Source organism: Triturus cristatus, chromosome 10 (genome assembly GCF_964204655.1).
Source record: "Triturus cristatus chromosome 10, aTriCri1.1, whole genome shotgun sequence".
NCBI lineage: Eukaryota > Metazoa > Chordata > Amphibia > Caudata > Salamandridae > Triturus > Triturus cristatus.
The window spans coordinates 73122952-73145326 of record NC_140593.1 but is presented as its reverse complement, the minus strand read 5'-3'; the positions used below and the strand labels follow the sequence as shown (position 1 = coordinate 73145326).

Below are 22375 nucleotides of genomic sequence, written 5' to 3'. Positions count from 1 at the left end.
TGGTGTCTCCACTGACCCTCTGGAAAGATCCAGAGGCTAGGTAGTGGAGTACAGCCATTATTTTGACATGGGTCCTTTGAGGGACTCTTATGTCCTGGGATCAGGTTGTATGTGAACCTAGTTCCTTCTTCCAATCTGCAACCATGTCATGGATTGGTGAGAAGTGGTGTCCCACAATTAATGCTTCTCTAGAAATGCCTGGATATTGATTCCCTACCTGTAAATTCTCTCTCTTCCTAAGGTAATGAACCCTCAAAACGAGGGGCAAGGCAACAAAAATATTTTCTTACACTGTGAAAGCATTTTCTTTTGTCTGTGTTTTGCTTATATGAGCAGACTGTGGGAGATTGGTTGATGTTGTAATGAGTTTCACCAGCCGTTGCCTGTGCTGATATGAGCGGTGGGGCGGAGTGGGTTGGGGTGGGGCGGGATTTCGACAGACGATGACAAGGGGAAATTAAATAAATAGTTTTCCCTTATCATCGTCCATCAAAATCCCCCTCACCCGGCCCCTCTGCCCCACTGCTCTTACCTGCAAGGCCCACAGATGCGTTTCACCAGTGGATGGGTGTGCTGGAGTCTTGACTATTCACTTATTAAACTATTCACCTCCAGCCTCTTAAAGTAGCTTGTGTATTGCATGTGTTTGATGGCTTGTTGGAATACATGTTTTTTTATATATCCTAAAGCTAAAATTAATATTGTTTTTAACTTTGATTTTTCATTTCATAAATACATAAATAGTTTCCTTTGTTACCCTATATTTTCCTATGTGGTCTTAGTGTTTTTCCTTCCCTCCATTAATTTCAATAAGTGTTTTGCAGTACCTGTGATAAGCAATGTGTGGTGCGTGACTTACTTGTATTTTTGGGTGGAGTAAATTTGAGCCTATTTTGTCACTAGTACTACTATAGTAGATACCACTGTAACTTATGTGAAAATCAATTGTCTTACTATTAGGTGTGTTTTAGTAACTGCATGTCCTTCTATGAACCCCTCCTTAAATTTCCCTTAACTCCACACCTTAATAGTCAATGAATATTATACATTTTCTAACCTCTCCCTTTGTGCTTCCCAAATTAACTACAAAAGTGTGTACCACCAAGTGCGAAAATCTCCGCACTTGCAATGGAGATCGACGCATATCAGAGATAGGGCAGGTGTAGGTAAAGATATCCGGCCAGATGTTTGGCAATAGCAGTGTTGAGTATGTGAAGTAGTATCTCTAGAGCACTACTTCCTGTACTCAAAAATGCATTTCAAAATAGGTCCTCATGTCTCTAATATTTTGGTTCTGCAGATTTGCTAATAATTTCGAAGTGCATAGAGTGCAAACCTTACTTGTCAGTCCAAAAATACACTATGCTTGGGAGCACAGTACTATATCAGCCATGCTCCTGTGTCTCGTTCTGTAAGGTCTGGAACAGATTTGATTTTAAGAACGCTTTCATGAACGTGTTTTTGTTAAGCATCTCCTACGCACTATAATGAACCCTGCTTGTTCCGTTATCTTCGAGGCTTAGGAGCAATGGGAACACTCTTATAGTTTTAGAAAGAATTGCCGACAACTCTTAAACAGTACAGCCGTGCTTTGCCTCACCAAGTTTAACCACCTTCCCGGGGCTATGTCGTGCACACAGCGGGAGTGCTGAGAGGTCTTTGGAGGTCATTCCTTCTTTCTCCACCACTCTGCAAATGCGCCTTCTAGCACAATACTGGTTGGGGAATCAAGTCGCCTTGGATGCCGAAGGTATTTGGTGGCCAAGAACCCCTTCTGTTGCCTCCAGTAAGTCCCACACAGCACAATTGTTGTGAGCTGGTTGGAAGCCCCTTCCCCTTTCTACATCACTCTGCAAATGCGCCTCCTGACGCACTACTGGTTGGGGATAAAGTCCACTTGGATGCTGAGTGTCTTTGAGAGCCGAGAACCCCTCCTGTTACCTCCAATAAGTCCCACACAGTGGGATTCCTGAGAGCTGATTGGAGGCCCGCCCTGTTTCTCCACCACTCTGCATACACGACTACCAGTTAAAAAACCATAGGAATTCACTTAAAAAACAAAAGGTTACAGGGACGTTATAGTTAGGATATAGAATTTAAACAACCTTAGAAACTCACTGAAAAAAACAAAGGTTATAGAGACGTTAGAGTGTGGCCCAGATTTCACTCGTACAAACCATAGAAATTCGGCCATTATAGTTACCAGAGCTAATTATAACTTACACCCCACCAGGCACAGCTTATGACCTCACATATTACATCACTCATGACATGGTCAATGACATCACTGGTGATATCACTGATAACATCATCCACAGAACCATTCACACATGAGTGATGTAATATGTGAGTTCATAAGCAGTGTATAAGTTATGGTTAGCTCAGGTAACTATAACTGCTGAATGGTTGCGTATGAGTGAAATCTGAGCCTAAGTATAACATCCCTGTAACCTTTAGTTTTTTCAGTGAATATATATATTTGTTTCGGGGTGACCCCCAGTCCTTTCTTTTTATTTATTTTTGGGGGAACCCTCCAACTCACCCTTTTTAATACACTAATCCCCCTTTACTTCTACTTGCCCCAAACCCTAAAAAAAACGTACCCCCTTACCTCTTCCGACCCCTAAACCCTAAAAATCCCCTATCACCTTTACCTCTACCCACCCAAACCCTAAAACACCCTTACCCCCTTTACCCACCCTTGAACCCTAAATATCACTTACTTCCCTTCAACTCAGCCTTTACTCGAACCCTAAAAAACCCTTACCTCTCTTTACCTCTAAGCACCCTTGTACGCTAAAAAAGCCTTACCCCACTTTACCTTTACATGCCCTTAACCCTAAAAACATGTAACCTAAAAACGTGCACATGCACCCTAAAAAAAGTGAGTTCCCTTTCCCCTAAACCCTAATACCTTACCTTCCTTTACTTTTGCCCTCCATTTACCACAGGGTAAAGTACCTCTAGACTAGAGTAATGTCCTGCAGGGTAAAGACTGCATACCTTCAAAGTACCACAGGGTAAATTACCTCTGGAGTAATATCTTGCGGGGTAACGACTGCAGGGTAAAGACTGCTTACCTTCAAAGAACCACGGGGTAAAGTACCTCTGGAGTAATATCCTTCAGGGTAAAGATTGCAGGGAAAAGCCTGCATACCTTCAAAGTAGCATGGGGTAAAGGACCTCTAGAGTAATGTCCTGCGGGGTAAAAGGTGCATACCTTCAGCGTCTGGCCTCTGGCTGGACCTGACTCTGTTGGGATTTCTGTAATTCCTATCAAGGAGAGACTGTGTGGATATAAAGAACTTAACTCTATTGCTATGGTTAATGTATGCAACTTGTGGAACACATGAACAACATGATGATCATCAAGCCTCTTCTTTGAAAACATGAGCAACTGCTAGGCGTGGCTCCTCCGTTGGAGCGGAGGACCGTCGCCCCACTTAAATTCCCCCCAAAGCCCCTGAGATGAAAAATAAAATGGTAATGTATTACCATTGTTTTCATCTCCCGAATAGAGCACCTGGACGGGGGCGGGCTGCTGCTGACTGATAGCAGCAGGAGGAGGGGGGGGCTGTGTGTGCACATTTCAAAGTACGCTTGTCTCTTTGGCCGGCCGTCTTGCGACCAACCTGACATGCGCACTTTGAAACCTCTAACCCAGCTGTCTTGTGACAGCTGGGTTAGAGTAAATGCAGGCCTCTAGGGCGCTGTGGAGCGCCGAGTGAGGCTGCTTCCACCAATCCTGGCGCTGCTCTCAAAGCATGATAGCAGCACCAGGATTGGGTAAGGGAGTTCCAGCATCCAATTCCTGTGGGTGTCGGAGAAAGAAGAGCTCCTGAGCCGAGGACATCGCAAGGTAAGTCTTTTTAATCTAATGTTGCGAGCGCATCCACCCGCCTCCTCCTCCCAGTTGATGCCAGCCGACACTGGTAATTTCCCTTTATTTGAATGTATCTGAGGTTATAATACCATAGACTGGATCCTGATGCGTTTTGGGGGATTTCCGACATGCACTGGATCTGATTTATTATATTCAAAATTAGAAATACCTCCAATTCATGGTAGAGTGCCAATTAGCCTGGTTGTGAACTAACATCATAGCATACGCATATATGCAAACCAGCTAATATTGAGGGTTGTGATGACCAGTTCATTCAACAACTCAGTTCTCTGCACAGAATGAAAGATTAGCTTGTCAAACCTGTGATGAAATCTTGTTATAAAAACTGCAGAAGGAGGCCACAAACGATATATACGCTTGATTAAAGGGCACTGTAAGTTGTGCTAGGCTTATGAGCACGTGCTGAAGAAATCTTACCACGATGTAACTGTAAAAGCGTATAGCTTATGACTTAAACAAGGACTGCTGGAAGGGAAGAGCGATTGCTCTGCATCCTGATAAACCTGTAGCTCATTTTCTGTCTTCCCTTTGGTTAAAAGTATTTGCTCATGCCTTGTCGTTTAGAACACTTTGGGCCCAGTTCACATAGGCAGGATCTCTGCACTGCAGTTTCTCATTGCGGAGATGCCACCACGACTGCAGAGGCCCTTTGTGAATCAGGCCGTCAGTGTATTGATGTGCACATTTAGTTAATGTTGTCAGTGTATATCTAAAAATGCTCTTTATGTCTTGTTTGCAATTGCATTGTGTCGTTGTTGTCCATTATTTGGCTGTTAATATTTCTTGCCCTGTATTTGTGGTTCTCTTCAAAAACATGCGTAGGTCTGATTCGTTTATTTTTTTAAAAAATATTTCTTTATTGGGTTTTTGTTAATATACCACAAAAAACAGAGCCAACACAGTACACTTAGCATTTACAACAATTTTTAAGCATTCAAGCAGTTTGGCATATACATTTATAATCCTGGCATCCACCAATCACAAATAAACAGTCCAAGACATGAGTGCTACAAACCCTACATGTTTCATTCTTTGTTATGTTTGTTTTTAAGTGATTTGAACAAGGCTATGGGAACGTGATGTATTGTCTTATGTTGTATTCATACCACTGAGTGAGGGCGAGTTAAGGTTGACACTTGGTTTCTTTGTTTAAGCTAATTCATAGTTACAGGCTAAGTGTGTTGGAACTGATTGTGATTGCTTAATGTATATATATAAATGTTGTGCAGTTATTTACTAGCTGTCTGAAGCAGTGCACACATCATTATATTTTATTTGTTTGGTGTGTTAGATTTGTGTCTTGTGACGTATAGGATGCTAAGTGTTGCATTGCACTTATTGACTGTACGGCGTAATGTTGTACATATTATATGTTGGAGTGTGCGTAATTATGTATCTATTCAGTATGTATGACAATTGATTTTTAGATTTTGTGTGTGCAGCAACACCCACAATTTAAAAATCATGCTAGTACATGCCGATGTTCATTTATTTGGCATACATTGGATTGATGATGTGTATTAATCATCATTGATTACTGGATTCAGTAAACATTTTAGTTGATCCTGCAACATACTTGAAATTTGCCAAGAGGTGCGTTGCATTCCACGACACACTGTGCGCACGTCCTGCCCTCCAGATATTGACAACATTTATAAAATTTGTGACTTAAGACAGTACTGCACCTATGGTCTTCCTGCACCTCTCCTGTCGCAAATATTAGTTGGATGGATCTGCGCACGCCCAAATTCTAAACTGAACTGGACTATGTTTAACGTTCTTTAGTTTGAAAATCGATGAATCATTTAACATAATTTTTTAAGTGCTCACTAGCGAGTTCCAGGTTTATGTGCAGCTTGGTATAAATTAATGCGTGCTATTTTCAACTTTTACATGTTTTGTGTGTTTTATATAGAAGCCTGTGTTAAAACTATGCTCTAAAATTGATTTAGGGTTTTGTTTTTCAAATAAAATGATGAATTTTAAGTCATGCTCACCAAACTTCACAAAACTATGTACGTGATTTCTTAGAGGATCCTCAAAATGTGTTAACTATTGTATATATTGCATATGTTATGTTGGAAAAATGAATTTGGAATTTGTATGTTCAACGCAGTCTTAATAATACCACTGCGTACTGCCAAAATATGATTTTGACTTCAAACAACATATACCAGAGTTCAGACAAGAATTATTCATGAATATCCATGGATTTGTTGCATCTCGATTATTGATTGTGTATTATCTCTATTTAGAGTTGATAAATGAGTTTCAGAAATTCACACAAGTTAGGCTCAAAGACAATATAAACCAGGGTTTGTGCAAATGTAGAAATAAAGTGAACTGTCTTGGATGCAGGATAAGCTGTGTAATACAGATCTTTATTTTCCTTCATGCAGAGCATGATTTCTTCCATTGTGAACAGCACTTACTATGCAAATGTCTCAGCTGCGAAATGTCAGGAATTTGGAAGGTGGTATAAACATTTCAAAAAGACAAAAGATACAATGGGTAAGTAAGATATCATCCCCAAGTAGCAGTGGTTCTACCATTATGTGTCAAAGCCCGTTTCAGTTGCTTATTATATCAGATCTTGTTCTTTTCCATTTAGAAATTACTTTGGCTTGTGTTTTTTGTATAGGAAAGATTTCTAAATACAGTAAATATTTGTGTTTGCGTAAGCAGAGCTGACTTGCATGTCAGGCATGCAGAAAATATTAGGTAGAGGAGAAGAATCTGTCAGTTTGTTAACATTGAAGCCCTTAGAAGGTATAGAATCGCAGGTTGGAATATTGCTGATTGTAGTGGCAGTTTCATAGAAAAGATAATTGTCTCTTGGAAAACATGTTATCAAAAGAAAAAACGGTGCCATTGTTCCTTCCCACTTTTGCTAGAATAAAAGAGAAAATATGTACATTTTTCAATTATGCAAGTGGAAGATCATGTAAATGAAGTTTGTATTGGTTTATTTGGAAAGGAACATGCTGCGTGATTGCTTTATAATTCATTGCTCAAAGGGAGCTATATATATACATTTCAGCCTATGGTATTATTGTCTTCTTATAAAATAATAATCGTCCACAGGTTTTAAAGCGGAAGAGAATTAGACTAATTTTATCTGAAAGTTTTAGTGTGTTTTAGCTTTTAGTATTTGAAGGAAAAGCATCCATCTACTCCAACCGATTTCTAGCCTTTTATAGCTTTCCGCTGTAATGAAGACAGTGCATCACTTCTATGATAATTGCTTGAATTATTCCTGCGGAATGGCTCACTGGGGTTAATCTCTGTGTTCATGTGTGGCAAAGTACTGATTCCCTCCCTTGTACCTCTTAGTACTGTCTGTACAGCAGTCTTCGTTTTGTGCTTGATTGCAAAAAACTGATAAGGAAATAAATATGGTACCTATCACAATAACAAAACCGTCTTTCTTCAGGTTGCGTACAGCTGAGTACATAAAACCCTGCTGTATACATACCTCTGCCTTCTAGAATATACCAGAGCTTTGTTCTTTTGACACAATTGACTGCTATAGTTCGATCCATAAGCGCTAAACATAAAGAATATTCCTAGACCATTGTATATTTAGGGAGCAGGACTTTGTTACATTGATCTACACTGCCCAAGCTGTGTTTAAAACCACATTGGGCATTTGATAAAGTATGGTTGCCTAAATCGTGAGGCTGCAGGTGAGCTACAACGATCGTATGTCCCACTTTCACTTAGAAATCAAGAAAAGAATACTGTTAAGTAACACTTGTGATTCCCACTGCCACCTTTTTTTGGAACCATTATGCATTCATGTGATAAGTTGTAAGTAGTTTTTCTGGTGACTACATTGAAAGCTACTGTAAGTACAGGTGCCCCGAGTTCAGTATTGTATTAGAATACCTTCATGGGCATACTGTCAGGAGGTGGCTCTTCGCTTTTTAGACTCAACATGATTGCTTCAGTGACTTCTAGGAGTTAAAAATAATGGGTTTCTAGATTTAATAAGTGCCTTAGAGGTAATAACGGTGGGAGGTTGACTGTATAGACCTCTGAAATGGGTGACCCACTTACAGGCAGACATATTGCCCTTCAGGAATCTATTGACAGTAGTCTGTAGGGAAGTTCTGTTAAGCAACTTTCTAGAGTAAAGCCGAAGCTTTAGTTCCATAAGAGTCCCTACGTTTCTCCAAGGCTTCTTCCTTACATTTTTTTGTTCCCCTGGTGCAATTTTTAAATGAATCGCTGCAGTATGAGACTGCCTTTAGCAGTGCAACGAGAGGATGTGCTCGAGGACTTCATGAAAATACTTTTTTGCTTTGCTGCATTGCCCATCAAACAACTAGGTTTTTGGGTTAGGTCAAAGCCTATCATTCGACACAGTGCTGGTGCTTGATGATAGGTCAGTATGAGCAGGCAATATATTGTTATCTGATACACCTTCTTCAAGACAAATGTTTATTTACCTCCGAGGCCTTGACAACCTGTTCACTTACTTGAAGCAGGTCTTTTCTCCCACTTTGTCTTCTGCCATTAAATTCTAATATTTCTTTGATATCTAAAATCAGTTCAGGTTTACAGCAGAAAAATAGAGAACGGATAGAGCCTTCCAAGAGATTATGATGTAAATTGTGGGAAATTACTTTAATGTCAGTGATTCTGTCATACAGTTCTATAGATAGTAATATGTAATTAACTGTTAAAGAGATTCTTGCTGAATACGTTACTTTCTGTATAGTATCTCCCTAAAAGCATTTGTGTTTTACAAACTCTGTTGGCGTTGTATATGATGGAGGTATCTCACCTTGCATGTGCGTCAGAAACTCTACTGTCAGCATCCCAGTTCACCTATTGTTAGCATTGAAATCACAAGTGAGCCAAATCCTAGACCCAAAACGTTTTCATATGTATCACTAATACATATGACACCTTGAAGGTAATTTGACATTTGCGTAACGATGTTCCTCAGCAATTATTATATAAATTTACTCTAATGATTTTTATGTCCTGTTAATTCTAGGATCTGTGTGTTTTGGCTGCAGGTGAAATAAGACCAAACTATTTAGGGAAGTTTTGCTTCTAACCAAATGAATAGCCAGCCTTTAAATCTTCTGAGGTTGATGATGTTGCTGGTACCATAATTGACTGATACGCATCAAAGTAAAAATGTGTGGCGGACCTGTGTCTTGTTGAAGAATATCTTACATTGTTCAATTAAAAGGGTCCTACTGTGTTATCCAACTTCCCTGAGATCTACTGCATTCCAAGAGATGAATTGAATATAGGTATTGATCTGCTCCATCTCATCTTTACTGTGAAAAGTAGCACATTTGTCCTTTATAGGACTTGAAGTGGGGAAACACATACAATCTGCAGGTAAAGGGAGAAGGCCCATCAGTATTTATCTTCCAGAAGTGAGGAGACTATTTCTGGTAGAGATACAAAATTAAGACTATGCAGTAGATTGCGCTACTATGCCGATTGGGACTGTTTGATTACCCATGTTATCAGGTTTATGCACAGCAAAACTGTGTCCCGTCCCAGGAAAAATCCCAAAGCACAACTCCATTTCAGTTCTTGAGCTGCAATTGTTATTTCCATGTTGTGGATGCATGTTATTGGAATATGAATGCAGACACAACTCATAAAGTCTACATTTCAACCCAACCAGAGTTGTACCTTTTTAGATGAAGGTTTGGTGTATTTATTTATTTATGCACTTTTGTATGGCATGGAGATGATTCGAGGGGCAAAAATGTATGAAACGTTGATACATATACAGAAGATGACAAATTTCAGCATAGTTATAAAAAATAATAAAATACATGTAAGTTTGGGGGTACTCTATAATACAATGATTATGAAGATTAACTAGGTGGCAGGTACTGTTAAGAACATGATGAAGGGACCTACCACATATATTTCAATGTAGTACTGAGGAAGCACAATATCATAGTGGGCAAATAAGTAAATATTAGAGAGGTGAAGACATGGCAATAGAATACAGTGGAGGAAAATTGTTATAGTAGGGAAATGAGTAAATATTAGAGAAGGGAAGAAATGCTAAACATGCAAAACCAAGAGTAGGTGCTAGGTGTGTCTATGCATATGGAATCCCATTTAGATAAGTCCTGGAAGAAAATATCTACGGAAAAGAAGAAGCTTGAGATGTTTCTTGAAATGAGCCAGGGACTTGGTGGTGCATAAAGGTGCAGGAGGGAGTTCCAGATTCTACTGTTGGTGCTTGAGAAAGAGTGACCTAGTGTGTTCTCTTACCTGAATGTGGAAGTTCTAGGATAAGTGTTTGTGCTGCAAAGAGAGTGTTGGACACCTGACAGGATCCGTTTGTTAGTCAAGTATCGAAGAGTAGCTGCATAGGCAACCCTGTATATGATGCATGCTGTCTTATGCAGGGATCTAGCTTCAATGGAGAGCCTTTCAAACATAAGTACGATCTATGCGTTATGGTCAAATGTATTGCTTCCAGTGACAAAATGAGCTGTTGTGAACATCATTGCTTCAAGAGGTGCAATGTGAGCTTTGAGAAGTGCATACAGAAAGGAGTTACTGTAGTCTGTTCTAGACAATACCAGTGACTCGACTAGTTAGATCTTCGACTGAGATGAGCTGAAGGTTTCTTGTCTTTAGGAATTCAACTGGGACAAACTGACTGTTCTACCAAAAAGTCCCAATTCAAGCTGTGCACTCAGCATAATGTTGACAGAAGTTTGCAGAGTGCTCCAAGAGATTCTAACTATAGCGTGAATAGAGTTAGAGCCAGCATTGAACCTTCCGGAACACCATGTTACCCTGTTATAAGGGGATTGAGCTTTAGATATAGTTGCCAAGTTTGACAGTTGGGATTGTTGGTGAAACAGGAAATTAATCTATTAAGGAAAATGCCATTGATTCCCATATGTTCTCTGCGAATGTTAAAAATCGTGGAATTAAAAACAGTATGGAAAGTGGCAGAGGCATCAAGTAGTTCAAGAAGACACAAATTACCGGAATTATCAGTACGGAAAACGTCAACTGCAACTACCAACAAGGCTATTCCAGTGCTACATACCTAATTGAAGCCTGATTGTCAGTCATATAGTAGATCATTTTCAGCAATATGTTGACAGAGTTGTGTGGGACCCATTATTCACTAATCTTAGGTAAGGAAGCTCCAAAGTTGCTCCTTAATTATGACATTGCTTTGCGTCAGTGGTGGGTTTCTTCAGAAATTGCTTGATTTGGCCCATTGTGAGGCAGTTTGGAAGAACTCTTTGAGCAAGGGATCAGTTTGCTAGACTAGTACAGTAGGGTAAAGTGTTGGTAGCCAGCACTTTAGAGATGTTAGCCGTAATCGGGTCTGTAAACTGCTTAGAGAGATTCACATTAACAGTAGTGTTTTAATAGACTATCATCTGAGACCATATCAAATTGAAGCCAGTTGACACTATTTTGCTAATATAGTTCAACTGTTTCTTTGAGGCATGGTTTTGATGAAGGGATAGTTTGATTAACGACTAGGCACATTGCATAGATTGTTAATACGAGGAGTGACACGTCCCCCCTCACCTACCTACCATTGTTGCTCAGTAATGCATTACTGGAGATGTCCTCTCCGCTACCCAACTCACCCCTGAATTATGCTCCTAATATACCACTGGGGACCTGCATACTCCTGTGGGTACACTCACATCGACCAGGTTGGGGCCTTGAGAGATCGGAGGGATCACAACAGTTGGGTACCTCTTCACAGATGGTGCCTTGATGATCCATCAAAATTTTACACATCTGCATGGTTTGCCAGACTCCCTTTTCTTAACACACACCAACCTTCTTTGCTGTGTTCGCATCTTTAAGACAAGAATGAGGTCGGAAACTGAGACTTGCACACTGTTACAAACAGTATATGAGATGGGTAATGGCAGATATTTAATTAAATGGCTGTAGAAGGGTTTAGATGCTCATTTACATACCTCTACGGGCTAAATGGGAAGAGGATCTAAATCGAGCCTTACATGATGAGAAATTGAACTTTATCCTCGAATACCTAAGCAGGGTCTCTCTCAATTCGCGTTTTAAATTTATTCAATTCTCCCTCTTACATAGGGCATATTTAACACCATTAAAACTTCATAAAACCTTCGCCACAGCCTTGCCCAATTGCCCTAGATGTCGAGCGTACTCTGCGGATCTGCTGCATATGTTATGGGCTTGCCCTCTACTGATATCTTATTGGGCTGACATAAAAAGGGCACTTTTGGTGCTCAAGGAGGCTCCCCACTGAGACGATGTTGAGCATTGTCTCTTGGGGCTATACCGGAACCTAAATCTTTTTTAACCGTGACGCGGTTTGTGGCCCTGCCGATTCTGCTAGCCAAGCAACAGATTACCAGTTGATGGAAATCCCCTAAAGCACAACTTATGTCTTGCTGGCAGGTTGAGATCATTCTTTGGGGTAGCAGAAAGTTATACATTGCGCATGGAGGAACATCGAGGTTTACGTAAACGACCTTATGCACTTGTCTGGGTTGACCTGCTGGGGACATTTGAATCCCAAGAGGGCGATGAATAATGAACACTGTTTACACGGAGCTCATAGCCCTTCCATGCCACTGACACCTGACTTTCACCAAGGCTCACTTACACATAGTACCATGGCTCTCTATAGACCTCTAGGAACATGTGTGGTCTCACTTTATTATATGCTTTCGAGAGTCGTGGATTCACCATGGCAGTTTGAGGATTGGGTGGTGGATGGAGTGTCTTTTCTAATGTTTTAGGTTTGGTTTTATTTTGTTATTACTTGCTTTTTTTTAACATATAAATCTATAATCATTCCTGGAATTTCTCCGTTACGTTACAGTTTACATAAGATTGCTTGTAGCAGATACTTGTTACGTTTCCTTGAGTTCTTTCAGCGCATTAAATGGCTTTATTCGTATTATATGTTCTCTTCCTTTCTTTTGTTTAAAGAAAGACGCAAATAAAATTGTTATAAAAAAAATGCATTACATTTTTCCACTTTAGTGACGGGGTCTTCAGAGATGTGAGAATGAGGAGGACTGCAAGGAGGTTTGACTGTTTCAAAGAGTTGTTTTGGCTGAGATTTAGCGCAGTCAATAAGATATTTGATAGAATGAGCCTTCACATCAAACATATGACCCTTGTATGGCTTCTTGGCAGCTCTGGGCTTAAATAGTTCGAGGGCAGCGGGAGAAGGTTTCCAGTTCTACTAAAGTGGACAGAGTTATCTGGAGAACAGGGGAAGAGGATCTTAATCTTTTTCTTTTAATTTTGAGCGGAGCTACTTCTGATGAATTCAACAATGCATTTAAAATAGTTTGACCGATAGAGGTTGGCATCTTGTTTGACCGCGATGGAAGAAATGACAATAGGGAGATGATACTGAGGTTGTTAGTGTTGCAGGGCGCAGTTACCTCCTTTTTGTCTTGGCCAAATATTATTCTTTGTTATAATACAGAAAAAGAGAGAGAAATGTGAGCCTGGTGAAGACCTGAGCAGTTTACCAGCATTAGGTCGTCGACAAGGAGCAGGTCTCCCTTGATTACACCCACAATAGTGTCTTCAATGGTAGTGTGATCATTGCTGGAAATGAGGCTCGAACATTAGCAGCAGGGTCCCTAGAGCTGCCCCTCGAAGGTTATATTGTCAGTTCTGTAAATGCATCTGGTATAGGGAAGTTTGAATTCTTCTTTCACATTTTAGAGCATTAACAATGTTGCATGGCTTCAGTTTTACCCATGAGCTGTACCATTATACCCGATCCTTCGTTCGGTGCTCATCCGATGTGAGACGGCCTTTCCGTGAAATCATTTGCTCACAGAAGCTTCAATATGTACCTGAAAAATGACGAGCGTAATACAGATTGACTTTGAAATAGTTATATACACTAAGATATACAGACTCCTAGTGCACCCGGTTCAGCCGGAATTTTTTACCGAATACTGAAACTGAATTTCTAATTTAGTAATGATTTCTTCATTGAGGTATGGTTTCTTTACTGACTCCAAACCTTCCACATCATAGTTTCATTTAGTCTGCTTCTTGGGGGCTTTAAAAGAGGACGACGGGAATGTGATGATGAAACATATAAGCGTTTTAATTTTGCAATAGTGCTAATGTGAGAAATTGTCCATTTGCTACTTGTACAAAAGAGATGTGGCCTACGTTTTCAGGATTGGAGCCCTGGTAGAAGAGGTTTGTCGGAACCTAGAATGGGAAGCAAAATGCTAGGCCCAGTACACTGCTTATAGCCTGGCATAATGTCATAGGCTTTGTAGGATGAAATAATGCCTAATATCTGGTTACAGTGAAGTCACACAACCCTGTTTTGTGGAAACGTGTGCTTGCGACATCCAAAGAGCATAAGGGTGCAACATAGATGCGTCCAAAAGGCACTTGCAAATGGGAAAAAAAGCTATTTACTCGGAGAGTCTGTGGATTGCAAACTGCACTCCTTGGACCAGATGTGTTTTTATGACATCCTGATGCACCTATGGTGGCATAAAAATCTTCATGATCTGCAGGCCATGTTAGATGTTCGTTAACCCTTCCCAAAGTCCCAAATGTATGTGGTCGAGACTGCCCAGACTTGGGCGGGAAAGCAGGCACAGGGAGTAGACACAGGCTAAGTCAGGCTCAAAAATGTGGGTTGATTGTGGTCAAGGTACAGTGCACATCAATACTGGGCTCAGGGCACAGGACATGTCCTGGCATCCAAAGTGCATGGTAACATGGATTAGTGACTTTGTTTAGGTTTTGCATTGTAATTATAATGCCCTTTGCACATAAGGTTTTTAATTACTGTAAGACGTTTTCTTTATCGTAGATTGGCATGTGATTCTAATAACTCATCCGCATATTGTCTCCTGAGAGGCGTTTTTTCAAGATTTTTGTATAAGTAAATAGATTTTTCTCTTAGTTTTCTTTTTTATTTTACTGTAGTTGAAATGGAAAACATCTCTGAAATATTCCAGCAAGGCAACAACCATGTTGGTTATGGTCAACAGCCCCTGCAAGGGAACGCAACTGAACAGCCCCCATCGCCTGTGCAGCTTTCTCATAGCAGCCAACCACCAGTGCGAACACCGATTTCAAACATGCACCCGGGACTTGTATCCTCTCCTATTAGCCCTCAACTGGTAAACCAGCAGCTGGTGATGGCTCAGTTATTAAACCAGCAGTATGCAGTAAACAGACTTTTAGCTCACCAGTCCTTAAATCAACAGTACTTGAACCATCCTCCTCCTGTCAGTAGAACTATTAACAAGCCATTGGAGCAACAAATTTCAACCAACACAGAGGTGTCTTCCGATATCTACCAGTGGGTACGCGATGAGCTGAAGAGGGCAGGAATCTCACAGGCGGTGTTTGCACGTGTGGCTTTTAACAGAACTCAGGTAAGATTTCTCTTGCGTGTCGGGTGTCTGTCTGTATAGGATAGTCGCATGTCTGCTCAGGACTGTGCACCAGTGTACAACCTGCGGAATTTGAAACTAATCGATTATCCGTGTGCCATTAATATAGAATGTAAAATACGTCCCTTCGAATTCTTGGGGTGCACATTTACCATTGATTTCTGAAATCTGCCATATTTTAAGTATTTGTGAATTGATATTTCAAGAATGGGCTTTAAAATGTATGTGTATATGCTATCTCTGGCAGCATTACGCTGCCAGATGCTTTCTAAAGCCTGAGGTCAATTGAAACTCCATGCCCACTTGTAGCATTCCATTTTCAACACCTAGCTAAGTCCAGCTTCTACTTGTTTTTTGCCAGGACGAATAAAGCATGTAATGTTTGTCTTCAGCTGACATCCTCCGATCCTAACTGGCGTGCCTGTGAAGTGTGGCCAGGAGTACTCTTGGAGCATTTACGCTCTGCATGGGTTTGTTCTTATTCAGTTGTAGTTGTTTTCTTTTGAGGTAGTTGTAATGCTGAAGGTAAATCTATTACACCACCTCTCTTCTTTTTCTGTGTTTCCTGTGTACTTAAATATGGGAATACAGTAGAAAAAAGAGACGAGTGCTTTGAAACAACTCACATTGAAGAAAAATACGCTCGACATATGTGTCTTATGGAATGATTTACAGCACCATTGTATAGTCATGAGCGAAACAGTCTCCCTCCTCAGCTTCCACTGGGTCCAGTAACTAATTAGTTGGAGAAGTGAGCAAAGCTGCACTCACTGAAACTGGTTATATTTAATATAAACACTTAAGTGCTGGTGAATCTTTTATCTTGCGCACGTTGTAGGGCTTTATTGCATGCATATAGTGTGTGGATCGGAAATAAACGTTGTCATGTTCAATAACTGTCCAAATAATGTTGTTCTGGTATGTCCAGACTAAAGACCCATGATCAGTTCGACTTGGTGGTATTTGACCAAGTCAAGAGGCATAATAACATTACTATAGGTTGCAAAGTCTGATGCTTACCGAGTGGTAGATATTTTTATATCATGTTCCCTTCCACCCAAAAGTGTGGGTTCTTAATTGTCTGCAAAGGGTATATTTTTCATACAGAAATATTATGGTAAGAAGAGTAATGAAAAAGAAAACCTAGTTAATTCCAACGATTGTGTTACAGTGCAGCACTAAAGTTTGTGCATTTAGCAGTCATAAATGCAGAAGAAAGTTCTAGACAAGTTGAGTGTGCACGAGAGACAAAAAACATACTTTTTCTCAACATTATCTCCAGGTTTTTGTAGGCATTTTTTTCTTGTGTGTCGACGGTAGTACTTGCAAGGCTTAATTGAACACGAGTATAATTGGACGATTCTTCAGTTAAAAATATTGTAGTGGATGCAAGCTTTCTCATAAAGATGCATGTATATCTTACAATCACTTCTGGAAAGCATAAATAAAGTTTCACCAGAAATTTAGTACACAAGAAAAGAATCACTTAACAAAACGTAACAAAAGTGCAAGTGTCCTACTCAAGGAGGATATGAACTTCAGATGGCTATCAATCAAACCTACCTAGCAACCATAACCCTTGCCCCACCTGAATAATAGGCACAGTCACATTAACATCTATCTCGCGCTTTAATTTATTCCATTCTAGGAACAGGTTCTGTTACAGGAGAAGAGCAACCTGCTATTAATCTGCAGAATGCCACAACGCTTCCCACAGGAAGTACACTCACAACCCACACCCTTCTAATCTAAGCAAAATCCTTATCACTCCACTATAAATGTAAGCATTAAAGTAGATGACAGGATAAGAACACCGCTGGTCCATCAAACATGACACCAATGTACTTCCCACATAGGCCGCACAACTAACACCCTTCCAGCTGAACACGACCTATGGTGTAGTGGTGTTCCTCATACGACTCATGCACTTCTGCATCTCATCAGGTAGATGAGGCAGTTAATTGCAACTACAATATAATACAATTAGTCTCAAAGTGGTTATGGGCTGTCTAGTTCAAAATTGTGGTTAAGCCCTCTCTTAAGTGATTTCAGCCCCATGGCACTTTCAAGTGGACAGTTTCCCAGTGCTCATTTATATTCCAGAACCATCCAAATACTATTTATTTATCCCTTCTCCTTCACATACCTTTGCTCAACTTCATTCGTCCCATATTACATCAAGCTGATCAGTTTCCGAAATGCATATCTAATACCAAACTATGAGGATTTTATATTTGCATCTTAAATATTTTTTCATCAAAGGGCTGTTCTGATTGTAATGCTTCGTTGATCACCTTAAGATACTGACATTCTGAGAGGCATTTAACAAGAAGAATTACCTTCGATTATAGTGTCTATTTGAATGGAGAAAATGTCTTTGTCTCATTGTATGCAAAAGTGGTAGTAGTGGGAAGAGCCTGCTTACGAGCGCTGTTTATGGTACTATCTGTTGGTCCTGGTGAAACTCTGTTGTGGATCCCGTACAGATTGTTCTATCACTTATCATGGTTTCTGGGAGTTAAAGGGCAATTGTGTCAGAAAGAGGAAACGGAGTCTATTCCATCCTTTTTTCTTGTGCAGAAGGCCAATGGAGAGAACAGGCTGGTAGTCAACCAAAGGGGAACAAATCTCTGGATGAAGACCATTCACTTCAAAATACTCTACTTGTAGCAGGTTATTTCTTTGGTGTCTAAAAACTACTTTTTCTCTACAATAGAATTTCAGGACACCTTTATCCATATCCCTAAATAGAGCCGGCATCAAAAAGTCCTGCAGTTGGTTCCGATCATTTTTGGTCCGAGTTCTGTCCTTCAGCCTAAAGTTGGCACCCATGGTGTTTACCCAAGTTCTATCACCTCTAGTAGGCGAGCTGCGTCGGGAGAGCATTGCTATTCTTCCTTATCTGATGACTGTTTGGTGACCTCGTCCTCTTATCACAATCCTTTGACAAGATCAATGTTTAGGACCATCTAAGAGCAGCAGCATGGCTGCAGGTGCCGGGCAATCTACCAGCAACCATCTTTTTATTGTCATGGGCCAGGTTTCACCTGAACAAGTTTGTAAGGCACATTTTGGCTCATTGGTAACAGTCATCTGAGCACTTATCTCTAAATATTCCTGTGACAGCAGAAATGAGAAAGGAACCGTCATGGTGGATGCAATCATCGAACATCCAGAAAGGAGTCCAGTTGTCACCTCAGCAGCTGCTTATACTGACAGATGCCAGTGCAAGAGGGTATGGCACCTGTATGGGATATCAGCAGGTCCAACAATTGAGGTCCTCCAACTGGAGAGAATTGGAAGCAATTCTGCTGGCAATTCTGGCATTTGCTTCTCTTCTGGTGGACAAAATAGATTTTGTTGAAACCGACAATAACACATCCAAATCCACCCTCCACAAACAGGAAGGTACGAGGTCCCCTGCATTGTCTAGGACCTCAGATCAGATCTTCATCTGTACACAGGACAAGATCTTAGATTTGAGGACTATCTACAATCACAGGACATCAAATGTCAGAGCAGATAGGCTGAGAATAGAGTCCTTCTTTACTGGAGTTGTGTGTGAGCAGGCAGGCATTTGCCAGGATTTGTCAAAGCTGGTTACCTCCAAGGGTGGATATGTTTGTGTCAGCACAGAACACCCTGCATTTTCTACTCTAGTCAAGGATAAGAGAGGAGAAGGCGTGGGCAGTGGATTCCCTTTCTTGCCCTTGGCTGGAGGGAGTGCTTTATTCCTTTCTGCTCTTCCTTCTTTTTAGGTTTCTAATCAGGTTGAGGTGGGAGAGGTCTGTAGTAAACTTGATAGTGCCAACATGGCCCTTCTCTGCGTATTTACATCTGATCATGACAATGAGGATCAGCAAGGGGTTTCTTCTTCCTGTGCTCATGTCTCCCCCAGTGTTTCCCTGTCTTCAGACAAGACTTTGAGAACCCATAGGATAACTGCCTAGAGATTGAGAAAGCAGAGCTGATTAAGAAGGGGGTCTTGGAAAGGGTGGCTTCCTTTATTCAGGCTTCTAGAATGGCTTCCACTTTTTCTTCAACACAAGGCATTGGAAATTGTTTCAAAGATGGTGTGAGTCCAGACACTTAATTTCGCTGTATGTTGAGCTGGTTAGGATGTTCGATTTTATTCGGGATAGGTTTGCTCTGGGATTTAGGGTTTCTATCAGTAAGACTCAATAGACAGCCATTAGGGCCTTTAGATCCTCTTGGGGTAATTATTCAGGATGATGGTGGTCTCTTTCAGAGGTTAATTAAGGAGTTCCTTAATCTGAGGCCTTTGTCTAGACTGGTTTACCCATCTTGGGATCGTTGCTTGATGTCTTAAAACAGTCTTCTCGTGAACCTTTTGAAAAGGGTGAGCTAAGGGTGCTTAACTTGAAAGCATTCTTCCTAGTAGTGATTACTTCAGTAAAAAGGTTGGAAGAGTTGGTCTTGTCTCGCCCAGGGACAGCTTTTAGTTGTCTGTTGTCAAAGACCTATTGTAGACAATACCACTACGTATAGTGGGCTTTGGGTCAGCCAATTGCTTACGATTGCTCGGCCATCTTTTCAGTCTCATTTGTCTGCTTCTTATTTGATGACTTTACTTCTTCTGCTTGTGTTTGTCCGTTCCATAGAGCATAGCTTCTTAACTGTTCTAGTCCCTTATTTCCCCAAAAAACATTGGCAGTGGCAAGCTCTCAGAATTGGAAAAAATCTAAAAACAGGCACTTAGTGGCTTTGCCAATGTTTACTTTGTCATTGGAATTTCCCCAATTCAAAATTGTGCATATAGCTCAATTCAGTGCCTTGTGGTAAGCCAACGCATTTATGCAGAGGGTGTAGTCTTACCGTAGGCACCACAAGGCACTGACAGAACGAGGTTCTCACCTTGCACAACCATCCTCTTGTTTTGCATCTCCTGTTCACCCTGGAAATGGTTTTACTCTGACTCTCACACTATTTACATTTCTAATCATTTCCTGGATGGTAAGGGAATGGATATGTGTTTTTGAATGTGCAAAAGCTTACATGATTGTAGACTTTCAGGGACCACTCTTTACATGAAGTACTATTCTGTGTAAGTACAAAAAATCTACTCCAGTAATGTTACCTTTTGTTGTTTTGTTGTAGTCCTAAATCTAACCGTTTGTTTGCATGAATCAGATTTACAACAGAAGACAGAGAGACTGTATCTTTAACTTGTAACGCTAAGCTTGTCATTATGAAAGTTAATGTTGGCAGTGTGAACACTTTTGCACAAGATCTGAAAAAACTAACCTATGCTTTGCCTAACATGGGGATCACTTAGTGGACTCTCACAGGTCGCTGGTTGTTGCTATGACCTTTTATCTCTGCTAAATACTATAACTATTACAGCTATTACCATAGGAACTGGGAGAGTGCTTTATAGGTGGTGCAACACTTGGCTAGAGCCCATAGGTAAGATTATAGTATCCTTTTGCTGACTTGTCATTGTGTGTGGTGTTTCGGTTTGCTTTGTCATTAAAGCACTTTTCTATTTATTAAGACAAGCACTAGGCTGTACCTAAATTACTGTCAGTTGATTGACTCAAGTGTTCTGAATTTGTGCGGCCACACAACCTATCTCAGAAGTGTGTTGTCCCAGTTTGCAGAGCCATAGTAGGATGGATATCTGAAGAAAATGACTCCCAACTATCATGGCTGTGGCACAGTTGTCTATTTTCCTAGAAAGATCACTTCATTCACCATATAATTAATGGTGACCGGCTAGAAAACTCCCCAATTTGATAGTCTTATCAAATATGCAGAATAGTTGTACCACCAACTGCAGATGTCACAAGTTTGAAGTCTTTCAAGACCTGGTGCTTGTTTCAGAGGGAATAGTCAAAGTAGCAGAGGGTCAGAAATACATATACCAGAATCCTTTCGTCTGGGCGAGTGTGTTTTGGCGGTTTGAAATTGCGATGTAGGACAGAAATGCATCCCAAGGCGCATTCAGCATGTAGTCACAACAGCCAAATGCCCAGTGATGGACCGACATAGCCATGCAACCTGTCTATCCAAGATGAGATAGGGCTGGGCTTGCCCAGCCACCTAATACTAAACTCCAGTTAGATTGTCAGTCAAACCAAGGCATATGTAAAATACCTGCTCTCAAATTCATCATATGTAAAATGTCCTTGTTTGGATGGGAATGTCCCCTCCATGGTATACAGTTGAGTCCTCTTACCGGTGTGCCCAAACTCTATTACTTGGCTTACATTGGGCTCTAGAATTGCCCTGGACCTGGTGGGGTGCACTAAGTGAGTCCTCATTGTCACTGCAGGACTACTGTCCCTGGTTTCACATATGCGGTGTGGTGGCGGCGGCAGGATAATGTGCTATGTAGTAGTTATAGTCTGCCGTGGCCACTTTACCTCTGTGATGCAAATGGTAACCTACTGGCCCTTTCACCCCAATTCCTCTGCAAACGGTGAACCCAGAATCTTAGCGCCAAGAAACTGTGCTCTTCAACATATGCATGTATGCTATGGGAGTTTGGTATGCAGTGTGAGTGCTTGAGTGAACCATAGTGACACAGGTGTGTGGGTCGCGTTTTGGAAACCTCTGGCCTGCTCTTGTACACAAGATGGAGGTGTCGTAGTTTACCAAGACAGTGGAAGTGTATTGCTGATGTTCCTGTGATTGGAGGAGTGAAGGAGGAGCTGGGTCCCTATTAGAAAGTCAATGAGGTCCTTTCTGATACAGAGTGCTCTAATTAGTCATCCTGGTACAGCCATTTGGTGGATCACAGGGGTGAAGAATGGGACCGCTGTGTCTGTGTCAGGCTGTGAAGGGTCTTTTAGAAGGGAGCAGTCCTTTTCCTCTGTTCATGATCACTGTCACGTGCAGCTGTTGATAGTCAAGGTGCATACTCCTCATGCCTCTTTATGCCCCTGTTGTGGGTGTCCAGCCTGGAGTCAGTCCTGCTGTGTAGGGGATCACTCACGAAAAAGGCGGGGTCTTGTAAACAGAGAATTACACATCACATTGGAGCTGACTCAAACTGGTTCTGCAAAGAATCCACATCTATCTGCTTACA

General features: G+C 41.0%; 1 protein-coding gene across 4 annotated transcripts in view; it reads left to right on the top strand.

Annotated features, from left to right (window-relative positions):
- Nucleotides 1-22375, top strand: part of SATB1 (SATB homeobox 1) — a 314329-nt gene that overhangs the window by 53959 nt on the left and 237995 nt on the right. For all 4 annotated transcript variants that reach the window (XM_085630449.1, XM_085630451.1, XM_085630452.1 and 1 more), the window contains 2 exons: nucleotides 6304-6415; nucleotides 14852-15306. In XM_085630449.1, the coding sequence (XP_085486575.1) occupies nucleotides 6304-6415; nucleotides 14852-15306 (567 nt within the window). The remainder of the gene's footprint in view (nucleotides 1-6303; nucleotides 6416-14851; nucleotides 15307-22375) is intronic.